The 23,127-nt window shown below is 39.2% G+C and overlaps 1 protein-coding gene across 3 annotated transcripts in view; it reads right to left on the bottom strand.

Annotated features, from left to right (window-relative positions):
- Positions 1 to 1,802: 1,802 nt before the first annotated feature.
- The window catches only part of cpne5a (copine Va), a 64,409-nt gene continuing 43,084 nt past the window's right edge, over positions 1,803 to 23,127 (bottom strand). For all 3 annotated transcript variants that reach the window (XM_056423444.1, XM_056423446.1, XM_056423445.1), the window contains 9 exons: positions 22,557 to 22,610; positions 21,961 to 22,022; positions 10,166 to 10,212; positions 9,384 to 9,565; positions 8,332 to 8,459; positions 7,079 to 7,181; positions 4,110 to 4,167; positions 3,865 to 3,938; positions 1,803 to 2,899 (listed from right to left, as the gene is read on the bottom strand). In XM_056423444.1, the coding sequence (XP_056279419.1) occupies positions 2,711 to 2,899; positions 3,865 to 3,938; positions 4,110 to 4,167; positions 7,079 to 7,181; positions 8,332 to 8,459; positions 9,384 to 9,565; positions 10,166 to 10,212; positions 21,961 to 22,022; positions 22,557 to 22,610 (897 nt within the window). In that variant the 3' untranslated portion in view covers positions 1,803 to 2,710. The remainder of the gene's footprint in view (positions 2,900 to 3,864; positions 3,939 to 4,109; positions 4,168 to 7,078; positions 7,182 to 8,331; positions 8,460 to 9,383; positions 9,566 to 10,165; positions 10,213 to 21,960; positions 22,023 to 22,556; positions 22,611 to 23,127) is intronic.

The raw sequence follows: 23,127 nt of genomic DNA on the forward strand, positions 1-23,127 counted from the left end.
CCCAACTCCCTGTGTTCACATGGTATGAGCTGCATGCTGATGCTGACAACCTGCCTGCTCCATGACGTTTCCTCACTGATTTTCAGTAATTATCAACTTGTGATTGTTTTAAAGGGAAAATATAAAAATTAAAGACAAATCACTTTGAGAAATACAATTTAAAGAGGTTACATGCAAAGTAAATATATCAGATAGTCAGTAATAATAATACTTCTTTAAATATATTTGTATGTATATTAATGATTTCCTTTTGGCTTGAATGGTTTTCTGTAGAGGTATTCTGGTATTTATGTGTGTTATGTAACTAAAATGTATGGCCTCAATTCATTTCTGATGAACAAGTGTATTTGGCAGCAGATTAAACGCTTTTTTGTCATTTGAGGGACAATTTTCATGACAAATTTAAAAAGAAAAAGAAAAATGACGCCAAATATGTGGATCTGGGCCTGTGACAGAAGGAGTTCACTGCCTCTATACTGAGTTTCTGCTAATATCATCACTCTATATCTTCTCTCTGATTGCAATAGAGCAATGGGAGTCAAAGAACATTATGCGGCTAACAAAGATCGTAAAGCAACATAAATTACATAAACACGTTTCCTCTCAGCCCAAAACTAATTATAACAATGAGAAATCTAAGCTTCATATTCTCTGTGACACATGCCAACTCTTTCTAAAAATTAGTTTAGACTCTGTCATTCAATGAAACTTTAAGTACAAAATGATCCAAAATAAACTCACTTCGTATGAATGTTTGTTGTTAATCCTTGAGACAATGTTAACAGCCACAGTTGAGTTGTAAACAAGTCTTGACTTTGAATATCGTACAAGGCTCAGCAACAGTTGATTCTCGTTATTTCAAGACAATAGCGGAGAGCTGCAAGTATAAAAAGTACAGGACACTTGTAGAGACAGCGTGTAATAGTCTGTGATAATCCTAATTTTGCAACAGTTTTACTGTCGCCAACATTTTCTGTGTGTACATCTTAAACATGAGACCTGCTTCTGCTGGCAGAGTAACTCCTGGGTAACTGAATTTGGATATGTTTCCATATAATAGGCACATTTGGATCGAGATATTGAGTGACAGAGAGATGCTTGTGGAAATAATGGCCGATATAAATAGATAGGATGTACACAACTGGGAAACAATGTCCCTATCCGACTTCAAAAGAAAAAAGAAAAAAGAGAACAAACATGGACATATGGGCAGCTGTCTCGAAGTAAATTGTCAAACAGAATTGTGATATTGTACCGTAGGTATTAAAATGGTATTCCAATGTGTTGCTATAAAATGGGCTGTTGTGCGTAAGTGTAAAACAATGTTATCTGGGAACACTCAATTCTTTTGATAGAGTCACTGAATGATCAGAAAAGACAGACTGGTAACTGTTATTGTTTCGTGCAATCAGTTATTGTTTTCTTTAAAAAACATTCAACACCCAAATATCTCACTGAAGATTTGTGATTGTTCAGTTTTCATTCAGGGGAAACAAATCAATATAAGGAGGAGAAAAATAAATCGTTATTCGTTGACATCAGTCTTTCGAAAGTGTTTTGGTTGGGTCCTTTAAAAGTACAGAGTTAAATCCCAGACAACAAATTGTAACCACAACAAATATAATGGAAAGAAACACAAAGAGCGAGATGACGAATGAGATATGACAGCATGACTAATCGTTTACCTCTCTGCATACAAACAGGTAAAGTAAGTACGTGCTTTGAACTATTCTTCTATTTTTCTGTAAACATACTGTATGTATATATATATATATATATATATATATACAAGTTAATTTGAATATAACAGTATAGTCATTTCGTTAATAACATTACTCCAGATTCACACAACAAGGGGTCCTTTCTATTATTTTCAGTGGTAGCGGTAGATTCCTTCAAAATAATTATTTTTGAGCTTATTATAAAATAATATAATAATATAATCTTTGTGCTTGTTGTTAGAACAGAAATTGGTGCATTCTGTTAATATAAAGACTAGAAATAGGTAAAAGACATGGTGCTGGAAAATCAGTATGGCAACAGCTCGCAGCAGGTCCTTTACAGGACCGCTGGCAATGAAATTATCTATCAGTGAAAATTATTCAGAACTGTTGAATAGCTTTTATCACATGCGATTATATTACAGTCCTTAATAAAGTTAAAATGGGGATTTCTTTAAATACACTGGTCATAAAATATAAGATGTAAAACTACAGGAAAAATAGGACTTTAATCCCCCATCTGTAAAACCCTCTCTAACGAATTAATGATTTCTGCAATAAATAAATAAATAAATGAGTATATCTATGATTTCCTAGCTCAACACCTATTCCAAAAGGTATCACAAACATGATACACACTGGCACGTTCTAATATATGTAGGCCTTCGAACAGGCTCTCTCTATGAGTTTACTTGCTATCCATTACATCAACACTTTGACAGGTTTTGACAGTGAACAACTAAAACCTCCTTCTTCAACACTCCTCTCAGCGCCTCATCCTCAAGCACTCAGAAATAAAAAACGTCCCGATCATCAGCAGGTTCACCAAAAGCTGTCGTATTTCTCCAAAACAATATGGAGTTTCACCATCTTTTTGTTCAGCCAAATTAATATTTATGAAAGGGGCCTTAAAAGCGCATTTTCCCAAAGGACGTTTGTGAAGGCCGGTTCCCGTCGACCCTGACTCAACTCAGAGCTGTTTTGGGTGCTCAAACAAGATTGGTCTGCAGTTGGTCTCCGGGCGAGAAAGCCGGTGGGACGGCGTTCGGTTTGATGCCTCTGTTCTTCATGGAGGAGATGAGCTGGTCAGGGATCTCGGCCAGCACGTCTTTAGCCAGCCGCGCCATGCTCAGCACGTGGTTGCCTGTGCGGTCCATGTAGTCTCTGAACGGGACAAACTGTAAGAAATGTGGCAGAATGAAAAGGATGTATCATGTATACAGCAATGCTAAAGCCCTAGAGTAGCCCCTTTAGTTTATATTTACTTTAGTGTCCCCCTTAGTGGAAATGTGTCAGTAGAGGTACCTCCAAACACATTTCCACACATTTTGTACATATTGTACAAACAATACACATAACACAACATTTGACAATATGAAAGTTTTGGACCAAACGATTGAAACACCTCTTGAGGTTGCCACATCTGTGAAGTAATTTCTGAGCAGGTATCTCCAGGGATACATGCATACGCTCATGTTCACTTCACACACAGCCATAATTCAAGCTTTGGAGCATTGGCATTACTGAGGCTTCAAAGAAAAGAGCATATACAAAATTCCCTGATGCTGGTGCAAGATGAAAGTCCAATACAATCTCAAGAGTCTATCCCGTATCGAACGTGAATGTTTGAGATACTTTTCAAGCACTTGCTCATTAGATTATGCTAATTAATGTTGATAAAGTTTACATATCCACCTCGCTGTACAAGCAAAGGGCAATTGGTCACCAAAGCACCGTGGTTGATCCTCTGAGGATGAAGAACATGCACAGTTAATTCATTTGAAATCCATTCATCTGGTTTATTGTGTACACAGTTGACATTTGAGTGGACAAGAGAACTCATGGAGTGGGTTCATCCACTGGGGACCATGAATGTGTTCAGTACATTTAATCACAATGTTCTCATTGGATTATTATTTCTATATTGACTGTTTGAATTAATCTGAACTAGTTATTTAATATTTCCAGAAAATGTGGCCTGTAGCTAATGAGATGAGATATCTTGCTTTGTAATAAAACAAACCACCAACATCGCTCTCTGTAACCATGGCCACCAACAGAGCCAAAATTAAAGTTTTCACCGCTGTGCCTTTGTAAAATGAGCCGTGTCCTGAGAGAGGGAGACGCATTAGGAAGCTCTCACCTGAACAATGTCTCTCTCTGCCAACTTTCCCCGGGAGGAAATCCTGATGTCATCACCATCCAGCTCAACCATGGCTACAGAGAAAAGGTATGAGCACAATGATGATTATGTTCAATAATTGCTATGGTTAGGGGCAAACCTAAAGAGAACGCTTGACTAAAACAAACCATCCCTGATGCAAACAGTTTTCACCTGTTTTACTGGTGCACATTGGTTCCCTGAATAACTTTATTTACTGTTCTCACCATCAAACTCAGCTTGGCCAACTCCAACAATGATGATAGACATGGGGAGTTTAGCTGCCTGTCGTGAACAAGAAGAACAAGCAGTCAGTCGGCGTTACATTACGTGTTTGTATGTTCCTCCCAATTCACTTCTCTTTCTGCAAAGTCAGTTACCTGGACTCTTACTCTCCAGTGAACACAAACAATAAGGGACACGATCAAATAAAATAAACATAACTAATACGGAGCTTCTTCTTGGCTGTGATTCACTTTATGGTGCATAGTTTGGGTGGTAAAGGGACTTAGAGAAAACACAACATCCATTATTCAACTCATGGGCCCCTAGTTACAACATCCAGCATATAACACCATATTTTAGCTGCTACATATTTAGCACTTTCACAATGGGGAATACCGAATTAGTTCATTATTATTATCAGCATTATAGTTTCAGTGCACAATGTTACACACAGTTCTTTACATACTGGTTACTAAGAATAAGAAGGAAACAGTTTAGTTTTTTTTACTTGAAAGAAGTCAAAAACTTCAAACTTCATCCTTCACACTTGCATCACTCACTCTAACATGATCTGTTCATGATCTTTACATACATAAATATTTCAGCCCCTGTTAACGTAAAGACCACATGTCCTGCATATTTAACAGCAATGAACAACACGTTAACCTAAATAGTAACGATTGAAGAGGGCTTATCTTCCACACTGTGATGGACAGGTTCCTCCACTGTAAGGGGAACTTACTACACATTCCTGATGTGGAGAAAGTAAAAGCTCTGGCATGAATGAATGATGTATGCGGTTGGTAGAAATGCATTTCTAAGGGTAAACGTAGGTCAGATTTGCTGGAAAAACCTCCTGAGAGCAGAGGCCTGCCACGGATAGGACCACCTCTCCATGTTCTCTATCATCCATACCACTCCATCTCCTCTGCCATTTGATCTTCCCCTCATTCGTCATGACCTCTTGCTCTCACACTAATTACACACATTCTGTTTGCCTCTTTCAGGCAGCAGAAGACCACACAGTAAATATTAAAATAACCTATAAATGCCAGAACAGATTCTGTATCAAGGGCTGAATTATTCAGTCTGACACCATTTGCTACTTTGCTTGTACTGTAGAGTCACTCAGGGCATATACTGCATCAGTCTGTGTGAACACACCCTCCTCTCACTGCACAGAACCACAACAAATATACGGGCACTGCCAGCAGATACATGTTCTCATAAAACCATGTTGCCTCATCGGTCACTAATCAATAATCAAGAGAAGTCATTAGCACTAGATTGAAAGATAGATGTTACCGGAACAAATGCGATAACATCAAGGTTGTTTGGTCCGTGTATCTAACCACTTATGATCTAGTTTTTACTGCAATTAATTTTTTGTTTTTGTTATATGACGTATTTCAGTGTGAAACAGATATTATAAACCGGCAAAATCCAACTGTGACATTGCTCAGCTTGCGTCCCACAAGCTAACAGCCAAGTGTGGACTTTTATGCTGGGGGCAGTTAGCTAGTCACTCCAAATCACATTTGATTTGATAAATATATGTAACCAAACAAAGTTAATCAAATATATTTTGACAAGAATATGGGATAAAGAATACTCAAAAAAACACATTAACATAGAGATATAAAGTTATAACTTTCTCTGGTTCATTAACATTTAAAGGTTAGAAATCGTGTGGCTGTGGGATTGAAGAACAATGAGAAAAAGAGAAGTTATAGCAGCTTTAAGATGGATAGAACTTGTTTTAATAACAGACATTGAAACATGCAGACTTGCTTAGGAATTTGGTGAAATAAGAAACACAAACTATACAAAACAAGTACAATAAGTAGCAGAGCATCTCTTCTTTAGGAAATGTATAGATAAATCAGTCAGTAAGTGTTTAAAGTTGGCCAGACACGTTTGCTTGGTTGATTCCAAGTGGACCGATGAACTAAGCCAAATGCAGTTCTTCTGGTGTCTATACATTTGAACATATTCATGGATTTTATGAAATTACTGGTCTAGCCAGCCTCCTATCCAGACAACACACTGACAACCAGAGAAATAATCCAATCCCTGCACAAATTGAATTATATTTTGGCCTACCAGGTCAGGGAGAGACTCTCTTTCATAATTTAAATTCCTGGAATGAAACTTTTAGTTGATAGAAAAAACATCAAATGGAATATGGCCCAGAAGCTGTCCTGTGAGATGAGTGGACACATTAGTCCCCGAAGGCTAATCTGAGCTGGTTTGGTTTGACCATGGCAGTGTGGTCAGCAGCAGGACTTACAACATTACACACACATATCTGCTATGTACAATCATGAATGATAGCTATGAAGATACACTACAGCACATATTAGAAACCAAAGGTGCAAAGATGAGCTCTTGAGTCATGATTCATCTCTCTGGTGCCAAGTGAAGAAGGTCAATCAGTCCTTTTTATCTGTGGGCAGAAGAAAGTGTAGCCAGGTCGAAACTGAGTTCAGAGGTGGCAGCTGGACACAGCAGGTTCGGGCAGAGCAGTGCAGAGCAGCAGACAAGATCTTAAAAGGAAGGTGTGGCTGTTCGAATGGTTTGATTAACAGTCGCAAATTCCCTTTAAACCCAGTCTGCTGGGGGTCAGAGCGCCGTGTCGCTGTGGAAGGCCATTGCCTCTAATGCAGTGAACCTGTTGACCTGAGAGAGAATCTCAGCTGAGCCCTTCAGCCTTCTGAGTGTCTCAATAAAAAGGACAAATATTGGACAAACAGAGCACCCGAGCTCAGGGAGGTGAGACAAGTGGAGACGAAAAAATCCTGTAAAGCCTCAAATCCTTGTGCTACTGGCTTATAAGCAGCTCAAAGTAACAGGCTGAGCCACAGAGAGCCAAAAGTACCTGCAATGCCAATGCAAGGAGAGAAGGGATGGGGGGGTGGGGGGGCGGACGGGGGGGGGGGGGGGCTCCAGGCAATGTTAGATCAGCACTTACATTCACTATGGCCTCCTTGGTCTGAGCCATGTCTGATATGACGCCGTCAGTAATGATGAGCAAAACAAAGTACTGAGATCCGTCCTGCACTGCTGCTGCATAACTGAAACAGAGAGATCGTTAGCACGGAGTGGTTTAAGTTTCTGTTCAAGGAAAGCAAAGTTTAAAACAGGTGCACACAACATGTTCATGGATTTACATACAACTCTGAGATTAGTTTAAACAGCCACAGAGAACATTTAAGAGCAGCAGAGTGGCAGCCACTGTGTCAACAACAACAACAAATGATTCAGAAACAAAGTTGCCCCCTGGACACCGTATGACACAAAAGCTTAATATAGATATGCAAAGAAGTGAAATATGTTATAGCGCACTTCATGTCTCAGAGGTCTATCCAGACACGATTATGAAACTCATCAGAGACAGCACAGCGAGTGTGGCCTAGTTTCAATCGGCCATCGCTGGCTGCAACATGAATAATTGATTAAACTATTTATGCAAGTGCTGCAGTCTTATTCTTTCACAGCATTATTGATTGCCTTGCACTCAACTGACCACATGTGATGAGTGAGAGGGGGTGAAATGTGACGGATCATTGGGAGAGCCAAGGACAGGTCAGAGGTCAGCCCTTCGTCGTGTTCATCAAAGAGCGTGACCAGTCAGTGACAAAGGCAAGAGCAGTGGCTGGTGTTCAGGACATTAAAAAGACCTTTGCCTTCCTCATTTGCCAGACACCAATGCAGGTCACACTCATGGAGACATTTGACCACATGAGCAAAGTAATAACTGTAACACCAGAAATAATGGTGCATTATAGAGTCTACCTTTGTAAGATTAAGATCTTCCCATGGATGAGAACATAGAGCTTTTCACATGTAACCAATGTAACATCTTGTACATCTACCAAACAGTATATATTATGCATCATTACATTTAGGAGCATTCATGCCTCCATTAATGCACCGGCTTTCTGCCAGTGCTGCATGCACAACCCACAGTCAATATAAACTTCAAGGAAATGATACATATCTTGTCCCATAAATACCTGATTAACATTTATATTCGACTCAGCTTGACAGGGATTGTTTATTTTCCCTTCATTAGTTCTGCTCAATTCATCGAGAAACCATCACTCACTGTCTTAAAACCTCTGGCGGCGTGTCTACCTGCCGTGGATTGTTTACCGATTGACTTTCAAAGAAAGGAGAGCTGTGCTCTGTGGTGTTCACTGGGACATCTGTTTGTTCTTGTACCTGGCCACATGATTAACAACAGGAGAAAAGTTGGTTGGTCCATACAGCTGAACCGTCTTAAGGCTTTGATGGTAAGCTTCGAGAATCCCCTCCATGCCGTTGCAGTATGGGTCCTCAACATTGCCGTTCTGAGAAAAACAAAAACATGAATCGTTGTCAGAATGGAAAACAACAGGGCTTGGCGATAGTGTTTCAGTATAGTACCCCATTGTGTCTGGTATTAAAGTTATAGATTATCTTAATACCACACTGAAAAGCAGTGTTTATACTTTCTTCTCAGGGTTGATTGTTTCATATTTTATACATGTATGTTGATACCTGACTAGTTAGTTAGTCAAAGAATAATAAAAAATATATCAAACATCCATCCAACGCTATCTGGGTTTCTGTGCTGGATGAAAATGTGCAACAGTTGTAAAGCAGCTAGTCGTGTTCTCAACAGCAACACATCACACCCAGCTGTGATGACGGGTGAGCAGGTTCATGGCCATACAAGATGGAGGAGAGTGAAGTTGAATGATGATTGGAACACAGTCTTTGCTCCCAGAGATTCCTGATCAAATATGTCACCTAGGACTCTAACTTTACTTTTAAACCCACTTACAAGACCGGAGCATGAAAGAATGAGACATCTTAATTTGAAAAAATGCACTGGAAACATGGCGTGATGCAGATGTTACCCAGTAGACAGACTCCTCATTCAGCTGTACTATGCCGCATGCCAGAGCACATTAGGTGGCACAGTGAAGCCAAATTAATTTAAGAAGATCCTTCAGCCTTATAGAACCTCATTTGCACTATAAAAGGTAAATGAAATTCACTCCGAATTTTGCATATCAGAGGGGTAGCAGCACTCATCTCACAATGCGCACACCCATGTTATCCGTGCCGACTGGAGATTGCATAAAAACACAAATGAGTGCTCACTCTCAAAGATACGCTCCACTGGGAGGGGGAAATTATTTTTTAACATAAAGTCTGATTAACTTTATGAACATTTCAGAGGGTGAATTACAACCCGAGTGTCTGAAATAACCCCATCATTTCCTCACCAGAGGGAACTCATGGGAGACCCTCCCATCAGGGGGCAGCTTAGCACCGAATCCCAGGGCAGGGAACATCTTATCACTGTCATAGTCCTGGATGATCTCTCCAACAGCCTTCAGGGCCATGGCATAGGCATTCATCTGGTACGGGTTCATGTAGTGCAGTGAAGTGGACTGTGATGGATTTCCTTCAAAGACAAGAGGAGTCAGAGTCAGTGATGCAAACCATCAGTCTGAGGCTGAACTGACAGCTGTGGGCTGAGCAACATGAGCCAGGACTAAATTGGATGTTCTGAATCAGAGGAGGGCCTCTGCGTTATTTCGAATACATGAATTCAATGTCCATGTTTTGAAGTTACACTGGCATTGTAAACACTTCTGGGTAGGACTCCTTTTTATAATGGCAGGAATCAGTAACAGTCAAAATATGACATGCAGTTCAGTGAAAGCAGAGAAAATAAAAAATAAAAACTTTCGAATCATCTCATTGAAATATTTGAACACAGACAGGAACCACAGATTGACTATTTGCAATGCTGGTCAAATTCTTAGATTTATTTATAGAAATGTCTCCATTCTGTTTACAATCACGTTTGCTATGTCTTCTCTTGTTGCCCTCTTTTAAAGGTGTATTACATGTACTTGACTGTGTTTATCATGTGGACATGTCAAGAAAAAAAGTTGTAAACGTTTTTAAAAAGACGAGCAGGAAAACTCCAGATTCTCTTTGATTCATGGAAAATGCAATATTCAAACATCAGATGACAAATGGAAGTGAACACTCTTACCATTTGATGCAGTGAAATCAATGGCCACTGTGAAGTGAATCTGAGTCCTGAAACACACATGAATGGGGAAAGGATGCTGTTCACGAAACAGAGGCAGAAAACGCTGCACCTTTATTGTCTGGGCAACATAGGATCTAATCAAGTTTTTATTATTACATTTCATGAAACATTGAGAGCATTAATTTACTTATGGACAATCAGCACCCGAAGTACCGCTTTGATCCTGAAATAACACGCGTATTTAAAGATTTAACAGCACATCAGTACAATCCAAATAACAAACCCATCCCATAAAAGACCATGAACAACTAATAAATGCAGAGTAATTTCACATATGGTCATGTTATGAGTTGCCTCAGGCGGCATTATGATTTGACTGTACATCGCATCGAAGAAGGATAACATTATTAACATGGATCAAGAGCTGTTTTTTGTTTAAGATTTATGAACGTTTCTACAATCCTGTACAGTGTGTATGTATTCTGTGCAACTGATTGCCCATTTTAGTCACATCATAATCCTTACTATCATTGTAATCACCGTTTTTGTCTCTGTTCCACCTGGTTGCTCCTGTTTGAGCAATGAAACATTTGAGGTCTGCGTCAATCTGAAAAAAGCAGCCTCACAAAATATGTTTTATTCATGAGGCCGCAATGAAAGACAAGACCTTGAAAATAAACCAAACATGGCCTGACTAGTCTGCTGCATTTATTCGTTTCTACAGTGAAACTAAGGAAGAGCGAAAGGGAATGGGAGTGAGATCAAAGTGTGTGCTCTTTTATTGTGATTATTGCCTTTCCTGACTTTGACTTCATTGGGAAAATTCCCACAATCGCAGCATCAGAGATAATGGCGGCTTCCTCCTGGAGACTCCGACCCCAGCTCATTAATCAGCATTGTGCTGCACCGCTCAGCTGACAAAGGGGAATTGTGCTGCCTCAATTTCAAAATGTCGTGCTGGTTTCTATGGTTGGTTTTGAAAGTTTAGAGAGTAAAGCAAGATGGTTAGTTCATGTTAAGGCAGATTGTATACACTAACAATGGTTACACGGGAACTGTCAGTCAAACTGCCAACTACAGTCAGTCATTGGAGCAAGACCGGAAAATTCATCCTCAGAGAGAAGCTGTTAAACTCTGCAGTGAAGTGGGAGCACCTCCAACATGGTCCTATACTTTGTTATCTGAATGAATCTGAAAAAGCACAAGAACCCAGTTAACGAGTGTCACATGTATGGCATTTATATCCTAAACCATTTCCATGCACAATCCCTAGAAATATAGAATATATGAAAATGGTTGTGGTATACCAAGAAAATGCACAAAGATGCTCTCAACAAACACTGAACCCATTGATCAAATGTACAGTAGCGATGTATAAGTAATTAATTACAAGAAGTAGTGATGGAACAATTAGTCAATTAATGTACAACCACTGACTAAACTAACCTTAGTTACCATTATTTTAATATTCAGTAATTTAACAAAATCATCAAATATAAATCTGGTGTTTGGGTTGTTAATTGTATATCATATATTGCTACAGAGATTATCTAGAATACAACCAGTGTCTTCCTAAAAATGGTCAAACCTTTGCTCTAACAGCTGCACCTTATGGGACTGGAGGTCGGACCGGGTTAGAGTTAGAGGGCCGCTATTTAAAAATCCATTCACCAGTAGTTTGACTGTCTCTCCGTGACTTTCTGCAGGAAGAGTTGCATCTCACATCACACATTCCTCTATGTTTGTAACGCCCTGTTCCGTTTCTCCTGTGTCTCCTCTGTCTTGATTGGTTAATTCCCTTCACCTGCCCTCCGCCACTCATCTGTCTCCTTGATTAGTTAATTCCCTTCACCTGCCCTCAGCCGCTCCTCTGTCTCCTTGATTGGTTAATTCCCTTCACATGTCCTCAGCCACTCCTCTGTCTCCTTGATTGTTTCATTCCCTTCACCTGCCCTCAGCCACTCCTCAGTCTCCTTGATTAGTTAATTCCCTTCACCTGCCCTCAGCCGCTCCTCTGTCTCCTTGATTGGTTAATTCCCTTCACCTGTCCTCAGCCACTCCTCAGTCTCCTTGATTAGTTAATTCCCTTCACCTGCCCACAGCCACTCCTCAGTCTCCTTGATTGGTTAATTCCCTTCACCTGTCCTCAGCCACACCTCTGTCTCCTTGATTGTTTCATTCCCTTCACCTGCCCCCAGCCACTCCTCAGTCTCCTTGATTAGTTAATTCCCTTCACCTGCCCCCAGCCACTCCTCTGTCTCCCTGATTGTTTCATGCCGTACACCTGTGTTTCTCCCCTATATATTGTGACAGTCTTTTCCTTGTCTCCTGTTCGTTTGTTGTCTTTATCTCTGTCTCATAGTGTCTCTGTTTCGATGTCTCATTCCCAGTCTTTGTTTGGATGGTGATTCCTAGTGATGGTGAGATGAAGCCTCATGAGGCATCGAACCACTTCAGCCAATTGGTTCGAGAAAGGGTTCATTTCTCGAAGCTTCATGTGCTCACGAAACCACCTACTGGCCAAGTGCATAATCACAGGCAGCTGTATCTGAACCACATAATGTGATGCATTGCATTTGTGTGTCTGTTATGGCTGTTGGGAATGACTATGAATGACAAAAATGTATGACCAAATCATTTCTGTACATAAATTATCACATATGTGCATAATAAAATATTTTTTTAATGTATTCTGTGTGTGTAAATGTTCCCAAAATGGTAGTATCATATTTGTTTGTGTGTGTGTATATATATATATACATATATGTTTCATTTTATATACATATATACTTCATTTTGTATTTCATATTTTACTTGTATACATCTATATTTCTCATCCCTGTTTCTTATATTTTATATTTTCTTATATTTATTCTTGTGTGTTTAGTTTATTGGTGCTGCTACTGTGATGACAAATTTCCCCTTGGGGATTAATAAAGTATATATCTATCTATCTATCATATGATATGGCAGGTTGTGTAATAATGTTATTACACTACCGTTCAAAAGTTTGGGGTCATCCAGACAATTTCGTGTCTTCCATGAAAACTCACTTTTATTTATCAAATGAATTGAAAATTGAATATAAAATATAGTCAAGACATTGACAAGGTTAGAAATAATGATTTATATTTGAAGTATTAATTTTGTTCTTCAAACTTCAAGCTCAAAGGAAGGCCAGTTGTATAGCTTATATCACCAGCATAACTGTTTTCAGCTGTGCTAACATAATTGCACAAGGGTTTTCTAATCAGATATTAGTCTTCTAAGGCGATTAGCAAACACAATGTACCATTAGAACACTGGAGTGATAGTTGATGGAAATGGGCCTCTATACACCTATGCAGATATTTCATTAGAAACCAGACGTTTCCACCTAGAATAGTCATTTACCACATTAACAATGTATAGTGTGTATTTTTGATTAATGTTATCTTTATTGAAAAAAACAGTGCTTTTCTTTGAAAAATAAAGACATTTCTAAGTGACCCCAAACTTTTGAATGGTAGTGTATGTCACTTTAGGAAAATGGCATGGGCTTAAGCAGGCAGAGGACAGTGAACGTGTGTGTGTGTGTGTGTAAATCGGAAGAGGGGACTGAATATGCTTGTGTAACTTGGACAGTGATGTACAGGACAGGGGACATTTTATTCATTTTTATTCAGAAATAACAGTTTCTCAACAGTTCCATCTTATCACCTATCCTTCTCTCCTCACTCTCCTAACTCTCCAAACTATCTCTCTCTCTAAACTCTACAAACTCTCAACCAACAACCCACATGTTGAATGGAGCCTGAGGGGTTTATATTGCTGTCAAACCTCCCGGCAATATCTGAACCACTTCCCGAAGCAGTCACGTGGTACAGCCGGGCAGCGAGGCTTCGGACGTCATCATTTTTGGCTCCTCCCCTAAATGAAGCAAGCCTCCATACGCGCTTCGAGGAAACGCCCCTCTTACTCGACACACGGTTCGAAGCGTCGGCACATCTCGTAACAACACGAATGATTCCTAGTTTTTTTTGTGGCTGCTTTCGAGCCAGAGTTTTGATGTTTTACTTTTTCCCGAAGTAAAGTGTTTTTTTCTTTCACTCAAACTTGGAGTCCAGCCTGTCTCTCTGCACCTCAACCTCACCCCGTGACAATGTTCAGTTGACTTACTTTGGTTTCACTAATTGGCTGTTTTCAGTTTGTTTTTTCCACTTGTCACTCTGTGAGCTCACATTATTTTGAGACTAAAAACATCTATATAGATTGAAGTTGACTGATGCTGCAGTGTTGTCTGTTCTCTTGGTATGAAACCAGTGGCTTGTCTGGGGTTAACATGTGAATCTCTGCAATCCTCAAATCTGAAGTCCTTGAGAGCGGGCAATTCTTCACTCATCTTGCAATCTTCTTTGAGGGACGTATTGCTGAATAGACAAATTACTGGACCATCAGTTGTTGCTACATTTTATCAGGAGATAATAAATCTGACACCAGCCTTTAATGGCCTCTCAAAACCTGATTCTGAACAAATCCTTCAGAACAGGTAGTCCAATAATTCCTTTTGGGCTTCGCTCTGTCCTTTCATATCTTCAGTAACTCGCTTAGCATCACTTTTTTCTTGTTTTGTTTGCAGCTATAATGACAGCTCCTAAAATAGATTCAAATGTATCGGTGCCATATTGACTTTTCTCTTCCATTTAGACACAAACATCATATGGCACACGTCTTTGTAATGTGAAACCCCATGCAGGATTAGAAATCTGGGATTTGGAAACAGAGTGACAGAAAATGCAGCGACTGCACAGTCTCATCAGTATGTGCTGTGAATTGGCCAAACCGAACCACTTCAATGAACTGAATGGCACCATGCGTTCATGTGTAATGACATAAAGGCTGATATACACAAGGGAGGTGGTTTGGTTTCAGAAGTGTGTGTGTGCGTGTGTGTGTGTGTGTGTATAACAATTTAGACAATATATACAGTATTTATTGTGTCTCTCATGAAATGTAAAAGTGTGTATTAGTATGCGAATATATATACTGTGTATATATATATATATATTATATATACATACAGTATATACATTCACGTGCTAATACAAACTATTACATTATAGTGAGATGGATAGTGAGACAACAATGTTCAGAGAGATTTTAGTAAGAAAAGGGGAATACAAGGGGCATTTTGAAAGATTAGTTGGACATGGCCCCCCATCCCCAATGGAATTTACTCCCTTGGATATTCAGTATGTGGCAGTAAAAGTGGCAGTAAAACAAAATAAAAGAAAGGTCAGGGAAGTCTACAGTGACAAGACTCCAATAGGCAGAAAACTGTCATGACAGTTTCTAGTTGCAGCGATTCCTTGTACAAAACTGTTACATGAATGGAAAGTGAAGTGTTCTGCTTTCTGTTAACAGAATCAACGGTGGCCCGATGCCTGAATAAAACACCAAGACGCAAAACCTACCATGAACCTTTTCACATCAATACCTTCTCTTTCCTCTATTTTTGTTTGCCAAGTGAACACATCACAAACCACTAAGCATGCAGAGAAATATAAAGCGGCAGAAGATTGAAGAAATATTTCCCAAGAATCAAAGGGCAGTAAAAGAAGAAGACAAGGGAAATACAATTGTTTACCCCGGTAAAAATACCACTCGGCAGTCTGACCACAAAGCAAAACTAAAGGAAATGAAAAGAACAACGCATCACCTTCTCCCATATCAAGACAACAAGATATTTTAAGATGAAACTATTAAACCGTAATACGATCTCCACACAACAGAGACTGCACACAAGCTATTACACGGCCGATCACACTGCGGATTTAATTTTAAAAGAAATATTTCAACATCCGATGAAAAGAATATAAATCTTTCATTAGCCTCTCAGAATCAGAGCAGCATGTGGCTTTTGGACTTTAATTATCTCTGTTTGACTCTATCTCTGCCCCAGTTGAACCTTAATGAAAATGTATGAAAAATCAATTTACTGGGACACCAGTAAAGATGAAATGGTGTGTCTGGGGAAGAAATTGCTTTTTTCACCCACTGCTTCAGAAAATCCTCTAAAATGCCTAATTTTAGTTGACACCTGTTAGAAAGGAAGCAGTAAAGCAAACATTTATGAAAGGAGAGGAATCAATAGAAGGAATCAGAAAGATCTAATATGGTTCTTTGGATCAGATCTATACAGCCCGCTGCAGGTTTGGCAGGCTCAGCTTTTTTTCCCAGTTGCATTTTATACATTTGTATGATTTGAAGAAAAGCAATCTCTTTCACCTGACGACAACAGTAGTACAGATGCCTAATCAAAACCCAACAATGCATTGGACAAACATTGAGAGTGCCACAACCCCTGAATCGCAAATTGTGTTCCAGCAGAACTGAGCAAAATATGAGTCTGATTCGAAAATATAACTTGTGTTTGTGTCACGAATTCCCCACCTTCCTAGTTAAATTCATCCTGCTTACATGTTTAATTAACTCTCCTGTCATCCTCACCTGATTGTCCCTCATTCCCTTCACCTGGTCCTCACGCCCTTCTCACCTGCAGCCCATCCCCTCATTAGTCCCTCACTATTTAGCTCCCTCACTTCCACTTGTCCTCTGCCAGATTGTCTTGTGTGTCACCGCCAAACTTTCCAGCGAATTCCAAGTACTAGTTCTGAGCTGCCCGTTACGACCCTGTTTGCCTGTTCACCCGACTTGAGATTTTTGTCTGCCCCTTTTGGATTTGTTGCCCTGTTTGACGGACCACCCGGTTTTGACCCTGCCTGAAACATTAAGTAAAGAGCCTCCTCCTGCATTCCTGTGTTGGTCGTGCTTTTGGGTTCCAGTACCTGTAACCATTACAGTTTGTCAAGAAACATCAATTTGAAGCAACTTTCAAATTGCACAAACATTTTTAATTAAGTAAGACAATTTTAATGTAAGATTAGGAAATAACGATGATTTATTACAGTAGAAAAGTAATATTTTGTGTGTTCATCATTTGTTGTGTGTTTGATCATACTGCTAACATCTCATTTGTTTATCTTGGTGATAATAGCTTCATGTTTAGTCGATTGCAATACAGCCAAATAAAACCGCATGCATCTTCTGATGAGATAACACAATCTTTTCCACCTTGTTCAGCCTTCACTGCAGGTGTGAGCGTACCAGTGGGGCAAATCCTATTGTTTATAATGAGCTTAGTTGTTCTCATCCTCAATTGAAGGGTTGTTTTTCAAAATGTCCATTGCCATTTGAGATGGTAACAGTTTTTAAGGGTTAAACAAATAAACCGTGATGAATATTCAGAGGAGAATAAGCTCTAGCTATAAAGACTAATAAGAGCTCAAAGTTGCCTACATTTTCCCCACTTTAATTGACAAAAATATCAGCTACCTTTCCTGGACTCTTTTCAGTTAAATATTATCTTGTTTCATTTTCCATGGAAACAGTGAATCTGGATCTCATCATGGATAAGCAGCACGCCCATTGTTTCCTCCATCCAATGCCAGCACTAGTAATCTTGTTTATTTTGTTCATCCTTCTGTCTTGCATTCTGCAACATGAAGATAAGTCTGTTAAATACTTCTAATTTTTTATTTTATACTTGATAAATCAGATTATTTATGATTGTAGGGATGTAATGTAGTGAAATGATGAAGCAGGGGAAAGCTGCACACTCAAATAAGATAGTCTTTCTAGCTAAAGTCATATTAATAAATGTTTCAGTTCAGAGGGCTTCTGCAGAAAATGTATCCTGGATTAATTTGAATGACTGGAACCCCACAAACTGCACCCTGCAAAATATCACAAAGTGCTATCAACACATCTCTAAAATGGGTCGCACCAAAAACTGAACATTATAAGCTTCATAAAGGACAGATGTGTTTTTTGGCTGCTTCATTAGAATGAATTAGTGTTACACAGCTGTACCCAATACACTGGAAGCAGAGTGTTCATCTAACTATCTGTGGTTATTGAGATATTAAGATAAAAATCCCATCGAACAAATTATCAGATGGGTTTGTACTCACAAACAAACAAAACTGCATAAAAAAGGACAAATTACATTTATGAGATTCTCTGTATGGTACATTTATTTGTACACATTTGCTTCTCTTTGCTCCTACTTTATTTGACTACAGGTATACGAGTAACGTGGACATGGATACATACTGTAGACTTATTACTGAGTTTAAACTAAATCATCACTTCTGTTTCTTATGTGCTGGTTCCAGTGTGCAGACATACGCACTAACAGTATTGATGTCAGAGGTATTGAATGACCTCTCGCTTTCATATTATCTTCAAAACCAAATAGCAGGGCATACTTAAACAAGTTCTTAGAAGGAACCAATGCAAGACAGTGATTTTGTGTTTCATCAGTCAAATCAGCCACGAGAGGACACATGATTCAGGCGAACATTGAGAAGGTCAATGAGCATAGGAATTCATTATCAATAATACAAAGTTGTAATCATTGAAATTATAACAAAGTTCATTTTGAACTAAAATGTAGGGGTGCTGTGAGTGTAGGTCAATACATTTACATAATGAGTAATGTTATGCTTGTAGAATATTGACATCAATATATCAAAATATTCTCTAATTACCTTGACAGCACAGTTTAATGATCACAATTAATACATATAAAGCATCCATTGATCTCTGCTTTCAGAGACAATTTGGTCCAAAAGCCAGTTTTACAAGAAAAGAGCTCAATCAAAACAAAAACACAAAAGGAAGAGACAGAGATGGCCTTGACCAGTGGTCCCCAAACTACGGCCCGCGGGCCGCATCCGGCCCGCCTCCCCATTTGGACCGGCCCCCTGAACAATACCAGAGACGCGTTCCGATTTATTATTTTTTTCACCTGGCCCGCTGCCGTTGAGATTACAGTGAGACGCGGAGAAAATGTGGAGTGGTGCTCTTCGCAATAGAACAGGGGTGCTCAATACGTCGATCGCGGCGTAGTATTGGTAGATCGCATGACATTTTAAAAAATTGGCCCGCCCCCCTGTCACTTTCTCTATAGCGCCACATTACAGCAGCAGCATGTCATTTCTGTCTCTACGTGTTGCGTTAACAGTCCTCTGCCCGCCGTCTCGCGCGCCGCGGAGCTCCCGACACCGGTTTGCGCGCATCGGGACGGAGCAAAGAAAAAGTCAAAGAAACCCCACTAAAGAACTGGATGAGCTTTAGGCATCTCCAAATGTGAAAGATTAAGTACCACTCTACATAATTTCACATTAATAAATGGAGTATTCTCTCTCTCTCATTTCTATCTGAAACTGTTTCATGTGAAGATTATCATATAACAAGACGGATAACAAGATGTTCCAAGCTTCACACTGAGTTAAGAGTTCAATTTGACCCTAACCCTAACCCTAACCACATTTTACTCACATTAAAGCTACTACAAGGTAATTCATTGTTGAAGTGATTTTACATTTCTGTTTATTCTAATAATAATTAGAGTCGTAGCTACTATCTTAGTAGGATGTGGGTTTCACTTTTAGAAACCCACATCCATAACCATGAGTCAAAACCATTATAAAGATAAAAATAAGTCAAATAAATAGTATTTTTTATTATGTTCCATTTTGGGTTGTATCCAAGTTATCCTTGAAAGAGGAGTTCTCGTGGGATTCCTCTTTGTATGTTCAATGTTTACTAGTTAAATAAGAATAACTTATTTGACCGAAGGCAGCAGTAGTATTTACTCAACTACTTTCCCAATGAGGATCATCTTAAAATATGACTTCAATGGAAACACACAGCAGGTAACAACAGTTGGTCATTTCTGCTTGAAATAGGTCCATATTTATATTGTCTTTTGTTGGATTGTTAGGTCCGGTGTATTGTGCATAACCATTTGTTATTTCAAATTTGGGCTGAATATCTGTCTGGAGACATCTTTGATAAATAGCTAAGGAGTGGTGTATTTCCCTCAACATTTGAGAAACAACCTTTTTTAATTTTGGGAAAGGCATTCAACACTACTTTGTATATTGTGATATTTCTTTTGATGAAGTTTGAGTTTCTGTAGATATGTATCAGTTTCGGGAAATAATTTCATATAATAATGCAAAATCCAATAAAATGGTAGAATGTGGTCTTTTTAATGACAATTAGCTGTTTATGTTATATTAACGGCTCATTTGGAATAAACTCATGACAGAAATGTATTATTCTACTTAATCTCTAAAAAAACAGTTTATTATGTTTCGTCTCTGTCTCTGAGCTTCCTTCCGTCCAAGTGCCTTACACATATATGCCTGTACCCAATTAAAGCAAGGATGATGGTGGGAATACTGTGTGTAGATGCCCCAGTACCAGCAAGTCCCAGTGCTCACAATGTGGTGATACAGAACATGGATGAGACTTAATGTGGTTTCATATTCACACAAAAAACTGATAAATAGAAATATGAATCTAAATGCAGCACAGTGTGATTTAGACTTATCGTGTGTCTCAAGAAACAACTAAATTAAAAGCAAACTGGTAGTAAAAATAAGGATGAACACTGTTACATTGAATTCCTGTGAGTCTGTGTATGTGTTTCCATTTTTGTGAGCTAGAGAGTCCACAGGACAGATCTGGGACACGCAGCCAGCAGAAAGCTAAAACCAGGGCAGCCACTGATCCACTGAGAAACATTTCCATATGTGGCAGGTTGTCCGCCTTTAATTAAGCTCTCAGATCTTCTCCATATTTTATCAAAGTCATTCATATTCATTGACAATATAGTTATGGATGTGGACAACATTGTCCCCTTTGGGGCCACACTTTACTCACATGAGGAAACTTCCAGGTCACTGAGTAACCAGAGTCAATAAAACCAGAGAATGTGGGCCGGTGCGGCGACAAGCAGTAGGGTGGATTGGAAAGAGGAGGAGTCAGGGGAGCACACAGGATGTTTTAAATCTACTATATTAAAGCCCTTATTTCCATATTTACAAAGCACACAACACACTAAGGTCCACTGTTTTGTTGTTGCAAGTTTTAGCAAACTAAAGTTGACTAAAAATAGTTGACCATTTGATCTGAAAAGCCGGATTTGGCCAAATTTATGTGGTAATGAATTCAAGGATAATTCATAAATAACACGGCTATTTCAAAATCAAAGAAGAGGCCTACATGTATCAACCAGAGTACTCACATAAGGGCAACGCATTATCAGAGTGCTAAATATATAATATAAAGTCAGCTGGAGAGTTGAGACATGTTTGAGGCTTTCGTCTCTCTTTCTCCTGATGACTGTCCCTTTCCCTTCAGAAAGTCTAATAACACAAGGCTACGAATACATGTATACTTAGAGCACTGGTATTAAGACATAGAACTATCAGAGCCCTAAATATTAGTGTAATAAAAAAATTTAAAAAATAAAATATATGTATATATACTAATATTATTTAGCATTTCAAGAGTTGAACTATCCTGAAAACGAGATGTCTCCTACGTAACTGAGAAGACAATTCTCTATGTTTGCAGAGGAGGTTTTGAAGTTTCCACCAATGACACATACTGGACCATGATTGGCTGAGTTGTGACGGCTGTACATGTTGCAAAGCGTGAGCACAGAGAAACTTTTCCCCTTCAGCTGATTAATGTGAAAACGTTAATTTCGTCAATGTCATCCTCTGCGCGTACACGACTCTGCACAGTGAAGTGCAAACATCCAAGTGCAGAAACAACAAGCAAAACACATCTCAGTGAAACTGTGTGTTATTGCCCCTTGAGCCTGGCACAAAGGTAATATATTAAAATACTGTGTATGTATATAAGCATCAATATCAGACAAACATTAGACTCACCCTCCTTTGATGTAATCCAGGAAGGTGTGCTCTGACTCCACATTGAATGACAACAGGGACACCTGTGGAATAAAATGGCCCCAAACAGATTATCTCATGCTTGGTAATTAAAGGAAAGCTAAATCTACTAATCTACACATTAACACTGACCTCTGAGCTAACCACCCACAAAGCGACTTATCCACGCTGATGAATTTTGACGCCTGGGCAGCATTTTAGTATTACAATCACTGAGAGAACATCAGTGTGGCAGTGCACTGATGGATGATCAGTTAAATGGAAAACTAGCAACATATTTTAATTAAAGAGTCACGGCATACACAGAGAGAAGCCAGGCAGTAACAAAAGCTCAGGCTCATCTATAAACATCCATCACTACTCTTCCCTAATCGGACAGACAAGAGTCCCTTTATGCATCACTGTGGACTTGGTCATTCAACCTGTTTCATTCTTATCGACTTAATTTCACTGTCTGAATCACAAGCCCCGAGACTGGGAATGGATCGAAAACATTTAACAGAGCTGAAGTGCCTCATATAATCCATTTAGAGAAAACTTCCTGATGAATATAATAATGCTCTCATCATAGAACTCACCGTCCCAGAGTTGATGTATCTCTTTTTCTTTATTTTCTTCTTGGCATTCACCACCTGGTATGAAAGCAGAGTTAAAAAGAGGAACGATGATAATATAAACTTGCAACACAATTGTTTTTATCCACCCTTGGGCATGTAATAAAAGCATATTTGTCCTCCTACTCCATATCCGTAAGGGTAATGAAGCATAACGACTGAATCCAATAACTGTAGCAGGTGAGAATGAGATGACGTTGATCATCCACTGCTGGAAGATACAGATTTTACAAGCACCGACCCTGTGCTTTACATTTTACATGCACGCTACCAAGCTTGGTGATGTGTCTGTCCCAACCATTAACTTGTAAATAAATAATAATAATAATGTAATGTGGGGAAACAGACAAACATGAGTAATAAGCAAGACAAGCTGATCATGCGATTACAGTAATTCCCGGTTTAAAAAGTGAAATGTGTATGGTATGGCCAGAATGAGTCAAACATGAAGGTGTGGGCTCAGAGGATGCTGCTTGTGCTACTGGGTTAGCCGTTGCCTGTGTTCACGTTACTGCTCGGCTGGCGAAGCAGCAGC

This window comes from Pseudoliparis swirei, chromosome 9, assembly GCF_029220125.1.
Source record: "Pseudoliparis swirei isolate HS2019 ecotype Mariana Trench chromosome 9, NWPU_hadal_v1, whole genome shotgun sequence".
NCBI lineage: Eukaryota > Metazoa > Chordata > Actinopteri > Perciformes > Liparidae > Pseudoliparis > Pseudoliparis swirei.